At 32.1% G+C, this 20,265-nt stretch overlaps 2 protein-coding genes across 2 annotated transcripts; both read right to left on the reverse strand.

Moving 5' to 3' along the window:
• Positions 1 to 617: 617 nt before the first annotated feature.
• On the reverse strand, positions 618 to 7,293 carry LOC136272520 (E3 ubiquitin-protein ligase TRIM45-like). The gene is made up of 6 exons (XM_066074208.1): positions 7,166 to 7,293; positions 3,959 to 4,908; positions 3,250 to 3,565; positions 1,857 to 2,006; positions 1,613 to 1,714; positions 618 to 1,467 (listed from the first exon to the last, which is right to left on the reverse strand). The coding sequence occupies exons 1-6, from the start codon at positions 7,185 to 7,187 to the stop codon at positions 863 to 865; spliced, it is 2,145 nt and encodes a 714-aa protein (XP_065930280.1). The 5' UTR covers positions 7,188 to 7,293; the 3' UTR covers positions 618 to 862.
• Positions 7,294 to 12,648: 5,355 nt separating this feature from the next.
• On the reverse strand, positions 12,649 to 19,904 carry LOC136272447 (uncharacterized). Its single transcript, XM_066074022.1, has 6 exons — positions 19,807 to 19,904; positions 15,716 to 16,665; positions 15,042 to 15,357; positions 13,655 to 13,804; positions 13,411 to 13,512; positions 12,649 to 13,256 (listed from the first exon to the last, which is right to left on the reverse strand). The coding sequence occupies exons 1-6, from the start codon at positions 19,826 to 19,828 to the stop codon at positions 12,652 to 12,654; spliced, it is 2,145 nt and encodes a 714-aa protein (XP_065930094.1). The 5' UTR covers positions 19,829 to 19,904; the 3' UTR covers positions 12,649 to 12,651.
• Positions 19,905 to 20,265: the final 361 nt, after the last annotated feature.

Raw genomic sequence — 20,265 nt, forward strand, 5'->3', positions numbered from 1 at the left:
ATATTGTATTTGGGCTAAATCATGAAATAACAATAGAAAGACTATTAATACCAATTGGACCACTAAAATACGGTAGTCTTCATCAGCCTTAAGACAAAATACTTATAAATAGATATATATCTGAAATAAACATTTTAAAGGGTCTTTTTTTTTTTGCAAAAGGGTTGATTTTTTAAAAATCAAACTATATACTTTTAAAGGGCTTAATCATCAATTAACCATAGAAAGACGATCAAAACAAAATAAAGTGTACCACTATAATGTCATAATCGTGACTAACGTAAAATTAAAATACCTATGCATGTAAACAGATGTATCTACAATAACATTTTAACATTTTTTGGGTTTTTTTTTTATTTTTTACAACTTTTCGATTTGGCATTTCAAACGTTTGCATTTGCATTAAAACACTGTACATGTTCGATAACCTTTTACATGATCATTGTTCATAACAATACAATATTAGCTTTCCATAATAATCCTAAATATTATAAGTTCTATTTTTAAAATCATAGACATTTGTGCAAATATCAACATACTAGGGTTCTATCTCTTTAAAAATCTAAATAACATTGCGTACACAAAAGAAAAACAAGCTCTTATAATTTCAGTCATGTAAAATAAAACTTAGATAACAGCAACAGATATTCAAGCAAATTTGTAATTCAAGAATATACAGAATTGTTTAAGGAACTAATTTCACGTATTATTCATTTAATAAATACCACTTGATGAAATATAACTAAAGGTCAAAAAATAATTTGAGAGTTAACATTAATTCAATTAATCTTCATGAATATGCAGTTTATTTTTATCACATTCAGAGAAACTTGGGTTTTCTGTTCATTAGTTTTTATTAAAGTTACAAGTCCATAAAGGAAGCGGTAACTTCCACGTAGTTTGGATTGAAGCCAGCAACTACAGGATATAAAAACTTGGAGCAATCAACGGACGCCACGACGCACATCTCCTTCTCGAGCTTATGATCGAAGACTTTCCATTGGCCAAACTCGGTGTCTAGAAGGAATCCAAATTCTCTCTCAGTATTACATCCGGTTTCGTTCTTTAATAGAACCTCATGGTAGAGCAAGTGGTTGTTGTGAGCAATGTGCAGACAGATAGCATCACAATCCACATGGTGGGCCCCGATCATTGACCAGGCAAATTTGTACCCCTCCACAACCAAATGTTTCCCGATGACGGACTTTCTAGCGATCCCGAGCTCGTAGACAAAATTGCTTTTATCCAGAGTTTTTTTAACTTTAATGTTCATCTTGATCGCGTAATAATATCTTCCAGGATATCGTATACCTTTTAAACTAAGAGTACCCTTGTATTTTTGTAAACGACTGCTGCCTGGTACGAATACCTTTTGGTCTCCAGCAGAGATGTTTTTGAAAACCTTCCCGTCAGCAGAAACGAACACATCTTTGTGCGCCTTGTCTTGGTCAAATGTCATGTCTGGCTCTGAAATACATTAAATAGACGTAATCTACAAGTAATACAACTGGAGAGTACAATGCCAAATCTGGCCCGGCGATGGCGATAAACAAACCTGTAATACTACGAAAAGTAAAACAGTGTTCTTTAAATACAAATATTATGTTTTTACTTTGAGTGCCAAGTGGTGCTGGTTCCTTTGGTGTTGGGAAGTTTTTCGTTAATGTTCGTCTATTTTGAAAAGATGCTTCCTCTTTGCTCCATTCAACCTCAACTTCAAATGCAAATCATAATATCAAATATTATTACCTTAGTGCTTTTATAAAATATTTGAATTTGGTTGAATTGAATTGACCTCTGTAATAAAAGTAGATGCCTGTACACCATATATGTAAAAACGTTTATAGAACATTTACCTGGTTTGCTCTCAAACTCTTTGTGGACAACCACTCTGTCAAGAATTCTAATCTCTAGGGAATGTCTCCCTGTCATAGTTGGTTTTACGGTGACCTCCAGCTCGTCGGTGCTTCCTTTTTTCATCTCTGTCCAACATTTAGTCTCATTGCCTGATGTCAAAAAAGTTTTAAATTCATAAATAAGAAGCATAACTAAAAAGCAGCTAGATATTTTTGCAATGAGATTGCGTTTTCCGTTTGAAAAGGGTAAAAAGAAGTTTTTTGGTCATTATTTTTACTTTCGTTGCATAAATATTTTATTGTTTTCCTTATTATAAACCTAATAAGATATTATTAAATATACCAGTATCATGGTGCTGATTTAAGATCTAAAATAAACAAAATTGTTCTGCTTCATGAATTAAGCAATCTTAACCTAAATGCAAACGATTTCATTTAAAAACAAACCATTTACAAATCATTTTACACAGTTTTAAGAAAAATAAACAGAATGTTTAATTAGCAAAATGTTAATTCCATGAACAAAGCGAACATTTGCTTATTTTTTACATATATATCAGGGTTGTCCACAATGGGTTTGACGATGGCCGCGTTGGTTACATTTCTGTAGGCAACAGTAAACTGGCTTTACCATGGTCAAAACCAGAAGTCGCCATGATACAATATCACATGTTTTCAGTGTGACACCCACACTCTAATGAGTTAAGTTATGAAATGGGTTTACACAACGGTACTTACTACAAACCGAGTGCTAAGCAAACAAGTCAGATTTATTCAATCCTCGAAATTGTATTGTATGGGTGGTCAATTAACTAATGTTCTGCTAACGCTGATTGAATAAACAGACATCAATTTAGAAAGATTTTATGTTAATTGTAAGATTTATTACGATTTAAAAGCGAATATCTTATTGTAATAAATTATAAAAACACAATGAAACACTGTTCATGAATGTACTGCATAATACTGCATATTAAATAAAATGTTCTATCATGAAAATGGTCATGCTCAATCATAGAACTTTCCAATCCAACACACATTACAACACGGATAACTCTTTTTTATTGGTGTTATTAACTTTACTACGAGTTTGAAACATTTATTTGCCACTTAAATTTGAAAAAGACAGCACAGTCAGATTTACGTTAACATTTCTAAACTCGTATTTTTCTGAACATTATTTCAATTAACTGAAAATTTAAGGTTAATGATTATTTATTGCATATATTACGTATGGCAGAACACTTCAAACATTTGCTAAAGCGACATCATACTTTTGGGGTTGTGAACTTTCAGATATAAAGTTGCCTTATAATTGTGATGATGATAATTTTTTAGATATATGTTATATGTCACATCTTTAACAACCATGGCATATAAATAATAAACAAACCTATTGGATCCTTAACAACTACATCCATATTGGTTTCGTTTAATCTTATCTCTTCAAATGGTGCCAGATTTTGAAAATCTCTTAGTTTCACGTGAAACGTTGCTGATGTATTTTCTTCAAGTGAGTCCTCAAGCTCAACTCTGCAGTTCGGTGGAAAAATTGAGACAGACCATACATTGACCATCTCAACGAGCTTGGTCTGAAATTCTGAATTTAAACCCTTGGTGTTGAAACCAAATGTAGCCATCTCGTGTGGTTTCTTGTCAAAGTACTGTGTGGCAAGATTATTCAATTTATTCTGAATTGTCGGGTACACCTGTCAAATGAAGAAATAAAAATACTCATCGACATTGTTAAGAATTCTTCGCTAAGTATACTCGGCTATTAACTGTTTTCATTCATACCGTATATCTGGGGGTTTTTTCCGCGCGTCACAAACTTTGCATAGAAAATGATAGAGGATACAGTTTCTGCGTATTCAAATATTTGCGAATTAAAAGGGGTCGCGAAAAAAGCGAAAATTAGATCACCGCAAAATTTACCGGAAATACGGTATTTTGATCCAAGTTCCAATCTGTGGGGATGTATGGTTATATGAATACTTTTAACAATCTTTTTGATTTGCTGGACCGTGTTAGTCCAAAGAGCTAGGACAAACTTATAACCCATTTTCAAGGTAATTTTAAATGGTCAATCAACACATCCTTACCTGAAGAAGAGCTGGTGCGCTGGGAGAAGAAAGTGTTTGGTTTGCAAACTTGTTGGACTCTTCAATATCTAACTTCATTTTCCTTAAATTGTCTTCCTGTGCTTTCAGATGACTCTGTTTGCTCAAAACATTGCTTTTTAAGGTCTTCTTTAAATTTGCATGCCTATTCCACAAAATACGCTCTAGATTGCGAAATGTTTTATCAATCTCTTCCTCCACTGACTTCTCCATATTTAACATTTTATTCTGTTCAACTTTAATCTCATTGATTATGCTTTGTATTTGTTTACTTACATCTTCGGCATTGGATATCTGATCTTTCATAAGCTGCCTCTTTGCATTTGCAACGCTGTCAATATTTTCAATTTTATGATCGTTGGCCTCTCTGCAACTGTCAATGACACAATTAACACAAACAGGTTTCCGGCATGTTGTTTTAGTGCAATAGTTATTTAAAGCAGTATCCGGGTGCTTGCTACACATCAATGGTCGGCAAAAAGCTTCCACGTTGTTGGACTTCTTAAGCTCGGCTAATTCAAACAGGCTGTGGTTTCTAGTCACACTAACACGCATGTGTGCCTTTTGACAGTCATCACACAGAAACTCCGCACATTGCGTACATCTATGAGTTGCAATTTCCGAAGGACAAACACTACAGCAAACAGTAATGAGCGAATGTTTGACCTTGACAAAATCCATCAGGTCACGTCTTGTGTTATCACGTGGACATGTTTCATCAAAGTTACTCACGGAGTGAGTGACAGTGCAGGTTGGACATTGCAGCTGATCATTGACTTTGGTCTTGTTCAGGCATTCGAAGCAAAGAGAGTGCATGCACGGAAGTAGACGAGCGTGCTTTTGTCCTTCGTCGAACTCGTTATTACACATGTGACACTTAAGGAACATATGAAGGAACTGTTCTGGTGCAACGAAACCATTCGACATTGTTTCTACAATGATATAACACATGTGATTATAGTACATTATATATCAGTGATATAATAACAGTTTCCCGTATATTTTCTCTTTGCTCACTCTCTTTCTATATCTTTTTTTTAATCTTTCTTTTTTCACTGTTTTCTCTATTGTATTTATTTGTATATATTTAATTGTTCCAATAACCGTTTTATTACACTATGCCCCACCATATTTATGCAGTGCTATTTTAAATTATTTGATACCATACACTTATCTGTGGAACAGTTCCTGTTTTGTGTTTGATAGAAGAGCCTTCCCACTCAGAGCCACTGGAAAATCATTTTATTATACTGATGTAAATATATTTGTTTTCTTTATTTTAATCAAATTCAGAAAGTAATCATCGTACACACACCTACCGGGTAATTGATTTGTTATGTATGTATATGTTCCGCTAAGTTGTAATTAGCATGATAAACCAATCAATTTTCAATATCAAGTTTTATAAAATTATTTACTTGATCAGCAGAGTAAATAATTCTATAGGACTCGTGCCTACAACTCTCATCCGCTAACTGCATTGAAACTCTTTAGAATTTTTAGCAATAGTATTCCAGGGGTTGGATAGCACAGAATTTGCTCTGAGGTATAGTTTGGCTGTACGTGAACAAGGTGTAACTCCAAACTTTATATTAAAGGAACCGTTTTAGTCATAAATACCTCACATTTAGAATTACTCATCAAGATTACTCATCAAGGTGGTTGTGTCAAGTCGTTGAACATTTTAAAACTACAAAGAAAAAGGGGTCAGCATTCATCTTTGTGAGTTAGGACGCTTATAATTTGACCTTTGTTCTCTTTAAACCTTTGCCGACATGCGGTATTTTAACTAAGCAGAATAATTACATAAAATATATGTAGTATTTTTCATTGTCGACTTATGCACAATGATCAGATTGAATAGGATTCTGTATATGCTGTAAAATGGTTTTGTGAGCTTTCTGCACCTAAAATTGGCAATTATCATAAATTTCTGAATTTCGGAATGACAAAATTTCTATAAATTTAAGGCAACTTGTTTTGATGTGTATTTTATTGACATATTAAACCATAGAGGTCAGTGATTTACCTTTAATTTTAGAAAGTAGTATGTAAAAGTAAAGATATTGTTAACTTTGTCTGAACGTTTTCTATATTTTGATATTAACTCTACTAAATTTAACAAATTGAAAGTGTACTTGCAAAACAATTTTCTAAAAAATAATTTCTTTCTTTGCTAAATAATCCTATACATTATCACTAACTTAAAAGATAATGATAATTTGTACTATCAATCAATAACTTAAGAGTTAAGGAATTTTACTATCCACAGGAATATTTATTGAATTATGAATTATTATTTTTATTGCATTATTTTATGATAGATAAATCTCTCTTAAGACCTTTAAAAATTTACGTTCGGTTTAACCCTCCCTATGCTACATATAGGGCACTTGATCTTCCATAAAAGTGTACACCGTTTCTACACATTTGTATTTATTATTATTATAATGTTGACTAGGGAGGACTCACAAACTTAAAATTTTTAAGATGAAAATTCCAAGATTAAAGCTGGAAATTTCAACTTTAAATTTAAGAAAAGTCAACTTTAAGGTCAAAATTTCAAGATTAAGGTTGAAAATTCCAAGATAAAAGATAAAAATTCCAACATTATAGTTGAAAAAACCAAGTTGAAAGATGGAAATTCCAAGATTAAAGTTGGAAAAATCAACTTAAAAGTTAGAAGTTCCGAGATTAAAGAAGAAAACTTAAAAGTATATGTAGGATAGTCAACCTTAAAGTTGGAAATTCCAAGATTAAAGTTGGTAATCCCAACTTTAAAAAAATTAACTTTAATGTTGGAAAAAATCAACTTTTAAGTCAAGATAAAAGCAATAAAGATATTGCACTTATACGCTTCCGTAGCTACCTTAGAAAGATAAAAAAAGATAAAAATGTTTGGGAATGAGATGTTCTGTCACGTGTCACTGCATGTATTCTACAGTACTAGAATTTGTTCAAAATTGTTTAAGCTAAACTTCTGTCACAATTTCGCTTAAGCTAATCATTTCAAATGCAAGTTGGACGTTTTCATATTATCAACATATATAGTGCGATGCCATTACTTTCAACAGTTGTTCAATGATCTTATTGACTTTTAGTTTCGTTTCAAAAAAAGACTTTATAAAAATTATTGAATATTGTTTACAAATTTGATATGTTCAAGTGCAGTTTAGAAATATTACTTACCGGTAACTGCGCACTGTGCCATCTTATTTTTGTATTAGTAAAAGTTTTATTTTATTTAGTTGATTGGAACCTGTACGCAGGAGGAAAAAACGTACGCTCAACTAGGCCCCCAGGTCACCTGCTCATTCACAACTACCAAATCTGTGCACTCCGCTACAAAATGTAGTGCCTTACAACCGCAAAGTAGAATAACTCGTACCACTACTTAGCCTTTAGAAATGATATACAACAATCAGAAAATGTATTTTTTAAAAGAATAATCCTCTGAGGATTGGAAATACACTATAGAGGATAAAGAATTCAACATTGACTACTATTTTTAAGATATATGATATACGTTATATAGACGTTAGGTGACAAGTGGTCTCCCTAAGGATATCTAAGTTATAGGTGACGTTTTTAATGTAACACAAAATCCTCCTAATTAAAATATCACGGTAGTTGACCATCTTATTTTGTATACGTAGGTGTAGCCTGTAGAAAGATGTAGTCTTGCCCCCACCACCCACCCCGAAGACTTTTTACTGATACTTTAATATAATGGTAAAATGATTTGATAATAAATTATATAAGATGACCTCTGGTATCCGTATTGTATACATGCCAAAACAGTTTTGTATGGAAAAATATCTAACATTTTCGAGCCCCGTTAGTGTCGAGAACTGTCTGATTATTTTTTTTTCATACAGAGCTGCATATATCGTACCTAAATCACTGCTATTGAATTTCATTGTTGATTTACCTGAGACAATCTGATTTTGTAGGATATCAGTACTTAAGCAGCTCACTAATATCGGACTGTACAGGTCATATTTTAGACTGTGGGAACACAGGAATGACATCAAATTTGTGTTCTAACTAAAGATACATCATACAACAAAGGCAACCTTAAAAACTTAATACTCTCGCTAACATCTTTATTGTCATTACGGAGTAGGTGTTCCCCTGTCTACAGGTGGTGCATGAGGGTTGGAGTTCACTACTTTCCTCCCCCGCTCCACCCACCACTTCCCTGGATTTTCACTCCATGAAAAATGTATAAATGTCTTTTCGTACATAAACCACCGTTTAAAAAGCAACGTGAAGCAAAAAAAAAAAAGTGGTTGATAAAAGCAATTAACATATAACGGGGTTTTTTAAGTTTTATTTTTCATTTAAAATGTAAACAATGAGACTACTCAGAATTAGTTTTTAAAAGCATCATCTTATCGTTAATCCTCTTTAGTTATAAAAAAGATATAGAATTTCATAGTTATGCAGAATTGCATGTAATTTAATTTTAAAATTATAATAAACGCGAAACAAGAATCTTGTTTTACAAAGAACTAGGTACAGTTTCAGTCATATTTTGCCCTGTTTTAGAGTGATTTTTAAAACTACCACCAAAAATGAAAATGAAACATTTATTTACACAAAAATACCCATAAACTAAGAATCTATAAATAGTTACCTACCTCGACTTTCACAAGGGTAATTGTGACGTCAAAAACAGTGCATTTTACCGTAATTTTCATAAAACTGAGCAGAAGACATCAACTCCTCGGTGGTGTTTTGAATAGAAACTATGTCCGCAGCCATCGCCCAAAATGAAACTCAAATCTTAACTTTATCATGTTAAAACACATAAAATATATTAATTTTGTTGTTGGCGACGGCTGCGGACACATTTTCCTCTTTAAAAAACTATGAGAAAATGTGCTATTTTTCACCATTTTTGACTAAATCTTAGAAATGTGCCAAAATGTTGAGGTCAATTTTATTTTTTGAAACAAGATTAAAGTGTATCACTTAGAATTTCAAATACACATATGTTCAAGATAGTATATATATTTTGATACAAACTATGTGCAAATAATTTATAACTAATGTTGTCACATGAAAAATGTAACAAAACACATGTTGGAGCTTTACATGCGCATACAACGATAAAAACGTATATCAGTTCTGTTATTTCTGAATAAGTCTTCTTTCTACAAACAAATTTCTTACAAAGAAAATTGTTATCTTTCATTCTTGTTGAGACTAATTACAAGTACCTCGTTGCAGATCGCCAAAAGTGACAATAGATTAAGACCAGTTGTTGATCATCAATTTTGTGTTCGATATTTTTTTAACAGACGTTTGATGTGAAATACTTCTGGGGGTTTTTTGGTAAACATACTGTTCTGTTCATTGAGATTTTGGGTCAGTTCTAAGTTGTTTGTCTGTTTCGAATGAATATCTTGTGTGTTTGTACAGGCCGGGTTAGCCATGATCACTTACTGTGGAATCATTAGATTTCGTGGTGGCTCAATTTTCGTGGATTTCGTGGGTACCTCTCATCCACGAATTAACATCCTCCACGAATAATATTTTACGGTTATAAAGTCATATTTCGCTTTGTAGGAATAAGAAAATACACGAAATTACGTCCCCACGAACCTATACAATTTCAGCAATCCACGAAAATTGGCCCCCATGAAAATTAATGATTCCACAGTAATTAAAAAGTTACTCATTTATAGCCAATTATTCAGAAGTTTTTTTTTTACTTTCAGTTCCTCTATTTTAATTGGCTTTTTCATTGTTTCATTGATGTATACATGTAACAAATTACAACAAGGTCATGACTACTTTATCAATGCTTAAAAGTTTGAGTGAAGTTAGAATTAGAATATGCATGGCACTTGACGTTTTATATTGTTCTTATAATAAAAAAGAAATACCCTTTACCTAATAAGACCATAAAACATTAACTAATCAAATATTTAAATGATGATAGTGATACTATAAGTATTAATAAAAAAAACATATATTGTTTTATCGCGCTTTTCTACGATAAATTTTAAAAAGTTAACTATCAACAAATTGAAAGATTTTTTTTGTCATATGACGGACATCCCCTTCAGACACATAAAAAATATATAACATTACATAACATTCAAAACTGTTATTATTCAAATTTTTTAGTATTTCCCCAAAATATAATTTTTCATATCTTCTCACTCTGTTGACAAATCATCTGGGAAAACTGCTTGATGTTATAGGAAAATGTATTTCAATAAATGTGACATAAAAAAATTGAATAAAAATAATTGCAAATGAACACACACACAAAATTTAAATTTGAATTTTATTTGGTATGAAAGTTTCTCAGGTAAGAGATATCGTTTCTAAGTCCCAAGGCCCAAACACCCTGGGAACTATTCAGCTTGTGAGTGGAATAAAATTTCCAAAATTTTGTGTTGGAATGATAAATACATACTACATATTTCATTACATGTTTATGTAATTATGCATATATTTTAAAATATTGACACAAACACACGGTGCATGAAAATCTCATTTACATATAAGTGAAAATATTCATCCCATTTAGACACTTATGTCATATCTAAGGCAGTAATAAACTTTGTGTAATAAAAGTCATCATTGACAGTTTTTAATATCCACTTTTTTAATTACAATTCGTCGTTTTGACATATAGATCAATAATAATATTTCACATCTGTCCGATCATCATAGGATTGTGTATTTTATCACATCCCTTTTCCTTGTCTAGGTTGGCTAGCGTTCCCGTATGCTAGGATAGGGTGATTTTTTATTATGTTGATGGTGGTTTTGGTACAGAATTTTTTTGGGAGTTTTGAAAGTGACGCATATTTTTTTCTATACTCGGCAGGAATTTACAATTGTTATCATTATTTTGTTTTTGTTTTGTTATTTTCTATAAATACCCCCATCATGCGGATCTTCCGAAAGCAGAGGACTATGCAGAACGCAGAACGATCCAATTTTTATCAACCCTGTTCCCTTTAAACGCTCATAATTCATTACAAAGTTAAGGTAATAACTTGAAATTTAGATATAATGTAGATTTTTGATTTTGACAGGTTTGTATTTTTTAAAATGGTGTTGAGATGGCGTTGAACGGTCACACTTGTTACATTAAGTTTAATATGTTTACAAACATTTTCGACGACACCAACAGCGGAAAAAATTCCTTCTCCATTTGTTAGAACTTCATACCATTAGAAAGCTTAATGATCCCTTTATGATTTAAACCTAAAAGAAATTTCCATTAAACATTTTATGACCAAGTTTGAAAGAAAATTAAAGACCTTAGTTTTTTCGTGTCAACTAAACACTGCTCCGCGCTCTGCACAGTCCTCCGTGTTCGGCCGAATGGTAGGGGTGATAAAGTCGTTAATAAATATTGTTGTTTGTTGAAACTTGTGTTTTACTTTAATTTACAATGCGTTTAAAGGTGTAAAAGGTGAAATAGATATTATCAAACTTAAAAGTAAAAGCAAGCAGAATCCCAAATCACAAAGAACCTGGGAAATAAATTACAACAACATAGGACACGGTAAACTTATTCAGAGTCTGATTTCGACCTGACCCGTCCTATAACATACAAATCATAATACTTTTGCATATCACTTCATACGATGCATTTTGTTTTTCCATTTTCATTAATACGACTACACTAAGGATGACATTATTTTTATAACGTATGACCCGTATAGACAAATGTCAATATTGATTTGATTTCTATTTAGCAAAGAACGAACTAAATAAAAACAAGACGTGCTGTACACTTTATTTAGACAGTAGAGATAAATACAGATAAACAAACATAATGTTAGTAATCATAACCAACCAAATCTATACACGGTAAAACAACCCGAATACCATACAATGCTTCGGTACGTGCTGTATATGTTTAACATGTAATACAGAACTTATCGCTTTTTTTTATTTCAACAAAAATTCCAAGTAAATCAAAACATATCATATATATAGGCTAAATCATCAAATAACAATAGAAATACTACCAAAACAAAATGGACCACTAAAATAGGGTAGTCTTTATCAACATATATATATATGGATAAATCTTCAACTAACAATAGAGACACGATCAAAACAAAGTGTACCACTATAATGACATAATCGTGACTAACGTAAAATTAACTTTCATTTGCCTGTAAATAAATATATCTACAATAGCATTATTCTGTATTTTTTTTCATTCAATAACTTTTGGATTTTGGGATTTCAAACATTTCCATTTGCATTTTAGAAACATTAATATATAATCGATAACTTTTTACAAGAGCATTGTACAAAACATTAAAATAATTTTTTCCAATATTAATATTAAATATTATAAGTTCTATTTTTAAATTAATAAACCATTGTGCAAGTATGAACAAACAAGCGCCTATCATAACAATGCATACACAAAAAATACATGCCTTTCTAATTTCAGTTAATGAAAAATAAAACTTAGACAACAATAGAGGATATTCAAACAATATATAAAAAAGAATATACAGAATTATGTAAGGAAATAATTTCATAAATTATTCACTCAAAGAATAACATTTAATGAAATATAACTAAAAATAATATGAGAGTTAACATTAATTCAATTTATCTCGATGAATATGCAGTTTATTTTTTTATCACATTCAGAGAACTTGGGTTTTCTGTTCATAATTTTACACGTTTATAAAGGTAGCGGTAACTTCCACGTCGTTTGGATTGTAGCCAGCAACAACTGGATACAGAAACTCGGAGCAATCAACAGACTCCACAACGCATATCTCCTTCTCGATTTTGTGATCGAAGACTTTCCATTGGCCAAACTCGGTGTCCAGAAGGAATCCAAATTCTCTCACAGTATTGCTTCCGGTTTCGTTCTTTAATAGAACCTCGTGGTACAGCAAGCGGTTGTTGTGCGCAATGTGCAGACAGATAGAATCACAATCCACATGGTGGGCCCCGATCATTGACCATGCGAATTTCTCTTCCTCCACAAGAATATTTTTCCCGATGGCGGACTTTCTAGCGATTCCGAACTCGTAGACAAGTTTGCTTTTATCCAGAGGTTTTTTAACTTCAATTTTCATCTTGATCGCGTAATAATATTTCCCTGGATATCGTATGCCTTTTAAACTAAGAGCACCCTTGTATTTTTGTAAACGACTGCTGCCTGGTACGAATTCCTTTGGCTCTACAGCAGAGATGTTTTTGAAAACCTTTCCGTCAGCAGAAACGAACACATCTTTGTGCGCCTTGTCTTGGTCAAATGTCATGTCTGGCTCTGAAATACATTGAATAGACGTAATCTACAAGTAATACAACTGGAGAGTAAAATGCCAAATCTGACCCGGCGATGGCGATAAAAAAACGTATAACACCTGTAATACTACGAAAAGTAAAACAGTGTTCTTTAAATACAATTATTATGTTTTTACTTTGAGTGCCAAGTGGTGCTGGTTCCTTTGGTGTTGGGAAGTTTTTCGTTAATATTCGTCTTTTTTGAAAAGATGCTTCCTCTTTGCTCCATTCAACCTCAACTTCAAATGCAAATCATAATATCAAATATTATTACCTTAGTGCTGTTATAAAATATTTGAATTTGGTTGAATTGAATTGACCTCTGTAATATAAGTAAATGCCTGTACACCATATATGTAAAAACGTTTATAGAACATTTACCTGGTTTGCTCTCAAACTCTTTGTGGACAACCACTCTGTCAAGAATTCTAATCTCTAGGGAATGTCTCCCTGTCATAGTTGGTTTTATGGTGACCTCCAGCTCGTCAGTGCTTCCTTTTTTCATCTCTGTCCAACATTTAGTCTCATTGCCTGATGTCAAAAAAGTTTTAAATTCATTAATAAGAAGCATAACTAAAAAGCAGCTAGATATTTTTGCAATGAGATTGCGTTTCCCGTTTGAAAAGGGTAAAAAAAAGTTTTTTGGTCATTATTTTTACTTTCGTTGCATAAATATTTTATTGTTTTCCTTATTCTAAACCCAATAAGATATTATTAAGTATACCAGTATCCTGGTGCTGATTTAAGATCTAAAATAAACAAAATTGTTCTGCTTCATGAATTAAGCAATCTTAACCTAAATGCAAACGATTTCATTTAAAAACAAACCATTTACAAATCATTTTACAAAGTTTTAAGAAAAATAAATAGAATGTTTAATTAGCAAAATGTTAATACCGTGAACAAAGCGAACATTTGCTTATTTTTTACATATATATCAGGGTTGTCTACAATGGGTTTTACGATGGCCGCGTTGGTTACATTTCTGTGGGCAACAGTATACTGGCTTTACCATGGTCAAAACCAGAAGTCGCCATGATACAATATCACATGTTTTCAGTGTGACACCCACACTTTAATGAGTTAAGTTATGAAATGGGTTTACACAACGGTACTTACTACAAACCGGGTGCTAAGCAAACAAGTCATATTTATTCAAGCCTCGAAAATGTATTGTATGGGTGGTCAATTAACAAATATTCTGATTGAATAAACATACATTAATTTAGAAAGATTTTATGTTAATTGTAAGATTCATTACGATTTAAAGCGAATATCTAATTGCAATAAATTATAAAAACACAATGAAACACTGTTCATGAATGTACTGCATAATACTGCATATTAAATAAAATATTCTATCATGAAAAAAGTCATGCTCAATCATAGAACTTTCCAATCCAACACACATTACAACACGGATGGTAACTCTTTTTTATTGGTGTTATTAACTTTACTACGAGTTTGAAACATTTATTTGCCACTTAAATTTGAAAAAAGACAGCACAATCAGATTTACGTTAACATTTCTAAACTCGTATTTTTCTGAACATTATTTCAATTAGCTGAAAGTTTAAAGTTAATGATTATTTATTGCATATATTACGTATGGCAGAACACTTCAAACCTTTGCTAAAGCGACATCATACGTTTGGGGTTGTGAACTTTCAGATATAAAGTTGCCTAATAATTGTGATGATGATAATTTTTTAGATATATGTTATATGTCACATCTTTAACAACCATGGCATATAAATAATAAACAAACCTATTGGATCCTTAACAACTACATCCATATTGGTTTCGTTTAATCTTATCTCTTCAAATGGTGCCAGATTTTGAAAATCTCTTAGTTTCACGTGAAACGTTGCTGATGTATTTTCTTCCAGTGAGTCCCCAAGCTCAACTCTGCAGTTCGGTGGAAAAATTGAGACAGACCAAACATTGACCATCTCAACGAGCTTGGTCTGAAATTCTGAATTTAAACCCTTGGTGTTGAAACCAAATGTAGCCATCTCGTGTGGTGTCTTGTCAAAGTACTGTGTGACAAGATTATTCAATTTATTCTGAATTGTCGGGTACACCTGTCAAATGAAGAAATACAAATACTCATCGACATTGTTAAGAATTCTTCGATAAGCATATTCGGCTATTAACTGTTTTCATTCATACCGTATATCCGGGTTTTTTCTGCGCGTCACAAAATTTGCATAGAAAATGATAGAGGATATAGTTTCTGCGTATTCAAATATTTGCGATTTAAAAGGGGTCGCAAAAAAAGCGAAAATTAGATCATCGCAAAATTTACCGGAAACACGGTGTTTTGATCCAATACTTATAACAATCTTTTTGATTTGCTGGAACTTGTTAGTCCAAAGAGCTAGGACAAACTTATAACCCATTTTCAAGTTAATTTTAAATGGCCAATCAACACATCCTTACCTGAAGAAGAGCTGGTGCGCTGGGAGAAGAAAGTGTTTGGTTTGCAAACTTGTTGGACTCTTCAATATCTAACTTCATTTTCCTTAAATTGTCTTCCTGTGCTTTCAGATGACTCTGTTTGCTCAAAACATTGCTTTTTAAGGTCTTCTTTAAATTTGCGTGCCTATTCCACAAAATACGCTCTAGATTGTGAAATGTTTTATCAATCTCTTCCTCCACTGACTTCTCCATATTTAACATTTTATTCTGTTCATCCTTAATATCATTGATTATGCTTTGTATTTGTTTACTTACAGCTTCGGCATTGGATATCTGATCTCTCATTAGCTGCCTTTTTGCATTTGCAACGCTGTCAATATTTTCAATTTTGTGATCGTTGGCCTCTCTACAACTGTCAATGACACAATTAACACAAACAGGTTTTCGGCATGTTGTTTTGGTGCAATAGTTATTTAAAGCAGTATCCGGGTGCTTGCTACACATCAATGGTCGGCAAAAAGCTTCCACATTGTTGGACTTCTTAAGCTCGGCTAATTCAAACAGGCTGTGGTTTTTAGTAGCATTGACACGCTTATGTGCCTTCTGGCATTCATTACACAGAAACTCCGCACATTGCGTACATCTATGAGTTGCAATTTCTGAAGGACAAGCACAACATTTAACGGTCATGAGCGAATGTTTGACCTTGACAAAATCCATCAGGTCACGTCTTGTGTTATCACGTGGACATGTTTCTTCAAAGTTACTCACGGAGTGAGTGACAGTGCAGGTTGGACATTGCAGCTGGTCATTGACTTTGGTCTTGTTCAGGCATTCGAAGCAAAGAGAGTGCAGACAAGGAAGTAGATGAGCATGCTTTTGTCCTTCGTCGAACTCGTTATTACACATGTGACACTTAAGGAACATATGAAAGAACTGTTCTGATGCAACGAACCCTTTCGAAATTGTTTCTACAATGATATAACACATGTAATTATTGTACACATGTAATTATTTTTTTTAATCTTTCTTTTTTCACTGTTTTCTCTATTGTATTTATTTGTATATTTAATTGTTCCAATAACCGTTTTATTACACTATGCCCCACCATATTTATGCAGTACTTTTTAAAATTATTTGATACCATACACTTATCCGTGGAACAGTTCCTGTTTTGTGTTTGATAGAAGAGCCTTCCCACTCAAAGCCAGTGGAAAATCATTTTATTATACTGATGTAAATATATTTGTTTTCTTTATTTTAATTAAATTCAGAAAGTAATCATCGTAGTTGTAATTAGCATGATAAACCAAACAATTTTCAATATCAAGTTTTATAAAATTATTTAATTGATCAGCAGAGTAAATAATTCTATAGTAATCGTGCATACAACTCTCAACCGCTAACTGCATTGTTATGAAACTCTTTAGAATTTTGAGCAAAAGTATTCCAGGGGTTGGATAGCACAGAATTTACTCTGGGGTATAGTTTAGCTGTACGTGAACAAGCTGTAACTCCAAACTTTATATTAAAGGAACCTTTTCAGTCATCAATACCTCACATTTAGAATTGCTCATCAAGATTACTCATCAAGGTGGTTGTGTCAAGTCATTGAACAATTTAAAACTACAAAGAAAAAGGGGTCAGCATTCATCCTTGTGAGTTAGGACGCTTATAATTTGACCTTTGTTCTCTTTAAACCTTTGCCGACATGCGGTATTTAAACTAAGCAGAATAATTATATCAAATATATGTAGTTTTCATTGTCGACTTATGCACAATGATCAGATTGAATAGGATGATTACGAAAACAATCTGTATATGCTGTAAAATGGTTTTTATGAGCTTTTTGCACCTAAAATTGGCAATTATCCTAAATTTCTAACATTTTGATTTAGAATGAATTTCTGAATGACAAGATTTCTTTGAATTTAAGGCAATTTGTTTTGATGTGTATTTAATTGACATATTAAACCACAGAGGTCCGTGATTCAGCTTTAATTTTAGAAAGTAGTCTTTAAAGGTTAAGTTCTTGTAAACTTTGTCTGAACGTTTTCTAAATTTTGATATAACTCTGCTAAATTTTACAAATTGAAAGTGTGCTTGCAAAACTATTTTCTAATAAAAAATATCTTTCTTTGCTAAATAATCCTATACATTATAACTAACCTAAAAGATAATGAAAATGTTTACTATCAATAAATAATAAAGAATGAAATACATTAGAATGCCCCCTTTATTTTGTCATGTTTAAAAACTTGGCTAGAAATAAGAAGTCTACCGGAATATTGCATTACAAAAACGTGTAAGTACCCAGAATATTGTACAAATCGATCCGAGAACTGCTGCATGGAGTAAAAAAAATCATTCATTATTACGAATGTGTGATGATGAGAGTCTACCAAGAGGCAAGGCAAGCCGTAAATCTTTGCTCCGAGAATGAATTTCACTATCCACAGGAATATTTATTGAATTTTTATTTTTCTCGAATTATTTCATGAAAGATAAATCTCTCTTAAGACCTTTAAAAATTCACTTTTTGTTTAGCCCTCCCTATGCTACATACAGGGCACTTGATTTTCCATAAAAGTGTACACCGTTTCTACACATTAGTATTTCATATAAATCACGTGCAGTGGTGTAGCGTGTTGATGTACACCGGGTGTAACACTTCCCTACACCTTCACTGAGTCAGAAGCAGCGTTAAGTGTAGCACTGAAACCACTATGGCGGAGGAACTATATGACTGGAAACCTGACAAACAATTTAAATTAATATAACAATTTTGAAGTCACATACAAGTTGTCTCTTGTATAAAACGGTTATTTTAGAGATGTGTCTATTTTATTGCATTTATATTGGAAAAAAGCCTGAAGACATCTGGCCCTCTGCTAAAACTGCATCCTTGCCTGTCATATCTTTACATTAATTCTCTTCACTACAACATATACATGTAAGTACAAAATAAAATAAAATGTTTATACCGGTGTACACTGTTGTACACCCCGTGAAGTTAAATCATGCGCGCCCAGTGTGAGTCGAGAATAGAGCCTGTTACATTTTTTTCATTGAAAATATGTTAAATTGTAATCAGTTAGGCATAACAATAATTTAATGGATTAGCACAGTACTGTGAGTACATCATTTATCCTTTCCTTATAGCATATTATGTTGGTTTACGTTTCACAGCGGCGAAAAAAAAATATATAGCGTATGACAGAAAAGATTCACACCACTGTCTCAAACTGTTCTAATTTTCTTATTTGAAATCCTATTTCAGATAATATTAACTTATGGTTATTATAATGTTGACTAGGGAGGACATACAAACTTTAAAGTTAGAAATTCCAAGATTAAAGCTGGAAATTTCAACTTTAAATTTTGGAAAAGTCAACTTTAAAGTCAAAAGATTAAGGTTGCAAATTCCAAGATAAAAGATAAAAATTCCAACTTTATAGTTGAAAAGTCAAGTTGAAAGTTAGAAATTCCAAGATTAAAGTTGGGTAATTCAACTTTAAAGTTAGAAGTTCCGAGATTAAAGAAGAAAATTTCAACTTTTAAGTAGAAAAGTCAACCTTTAAGTTGGAAATTCCAAGATTTAAGATGAAAATCCGAAATTTAAAAAACCTGACTTTAATGTTGGAGAAAAAATAATCTTAGCAAGATAAATAAAAACCTGTTTTCGATGACTTAAAAAAACGAGTCTTACGTATAATGTAACTTATACACATGTATCTTTCACGACCAGTGAATATAAAAATTTGCATGTTGTTTGTTTTATATTTGGCTTGCCAAAAGAAAAATGCCTGGGAATGCGATTTTCTGACACGCTTTTGGTGAAACATGTCCCTGCATGTATTCTACAGTACTAAAATTTGTTCAAAATTATAAAAGTAAAACTTCTGTCACAATTTCGTTTAAGTTAATCATTTCAAATGTAGGTTGGAATTGTTTTTATCATTAACATACATAATGCGATGTCATCACTTTAAAAGCTTTTGATGACTTTTGGTTTCGATTGGAAAAAACATATTAAAAAAGACTTTATAAAAATTATTGAATCTTGATTATAAATTCGATATGTTCCATTGCCAATTATAAATATTACTTACCGGTAACTGCGCACTGTGCCATCTTTCTTTATGTATTAGTAGAAGAAGTTTTGTTTTATTTAGTTGATTGGAACCTGTACTCCATTTTATAAGTATTCCGATCCCGATGTCATTTAAAAGAATTTCATTGTTCTAAAATAATAACAAAACCATTTTTTTAAGATGTAAAATATGCTACAATGTTTGGAATTTTTCTGGTTACTATCTGGCTTTATCTTGCTTTCCTTGTTACAATAATATTAAAAACAATGCGTTTTAGAAACAATTCGATAAAAGCGATGAATAAGATATTCTTTAATTCTTACTATCGTACATGTATATGGTACCATTATGTAGTTTATTTTTATTCTGCATGTTCTTTTTGACGCGTTGAAACAACATTCCGAAACATAACAAAAGTATAAAAATCTATAAATGTCTTCTCGTACATAAACCACCGTTTTAAAAAGCAACTTGAAG

This window comes from Magallana gigas, chromosome 10 (assembly GCF_963853765.1).
Source record: "Magallana gigas chromosome 10, xbMagGiga1.1, whole genome shotgun sequence".
NCBI lineage: Eukaryota > Metazoa > Mollusca > Bivalvia > Ostreida > Ostreidae > Magallana > Magallana gigas.

Excerpts from the sequence above, each read along its gene's own strand:
- LOC136272520 (XM_066074208.1), bottom strand. The coding sequence starts at position 7,187 with ATGGCACAGTGCGCAGTTACCG. Across the intron at positions 3,566-3,958 it reads GCGCACCAGCTCTTCTTCAG|GTGTACCCGACAATTCAGAA; the intron begins GTAAGGATGTGT and ends TTCATTTGACAG. Across the intron at positions 1,468-1,612 it reads AGCACCACTTGGCACTCAAA|AGCCAGACATGACATTTGAC; the intron begins GTAAAAACATAA and ends AATGTATTTCAG.
- LOC136272447 (XM_066074022.1), bottom strand. The coding sequence starts at position 19,828 with ATGGCACAGTGCGCAGTTACCG. Across the intron at positions 16,666-19,806 it reads GGCACAGTGCGCAGTTACCG|AAACAATTTCGAAAGGGTTC; the intron begins GTAAGTAATATT and ends ATATCATTGTAG. Across the intron at positions 13,257-13,410 it reads AGCACCACTTGGCACTCAAA|AGCCAGACATGACATTTGAC; the intron begins GTAAAAACATAA and ends AATGTATTTCAG.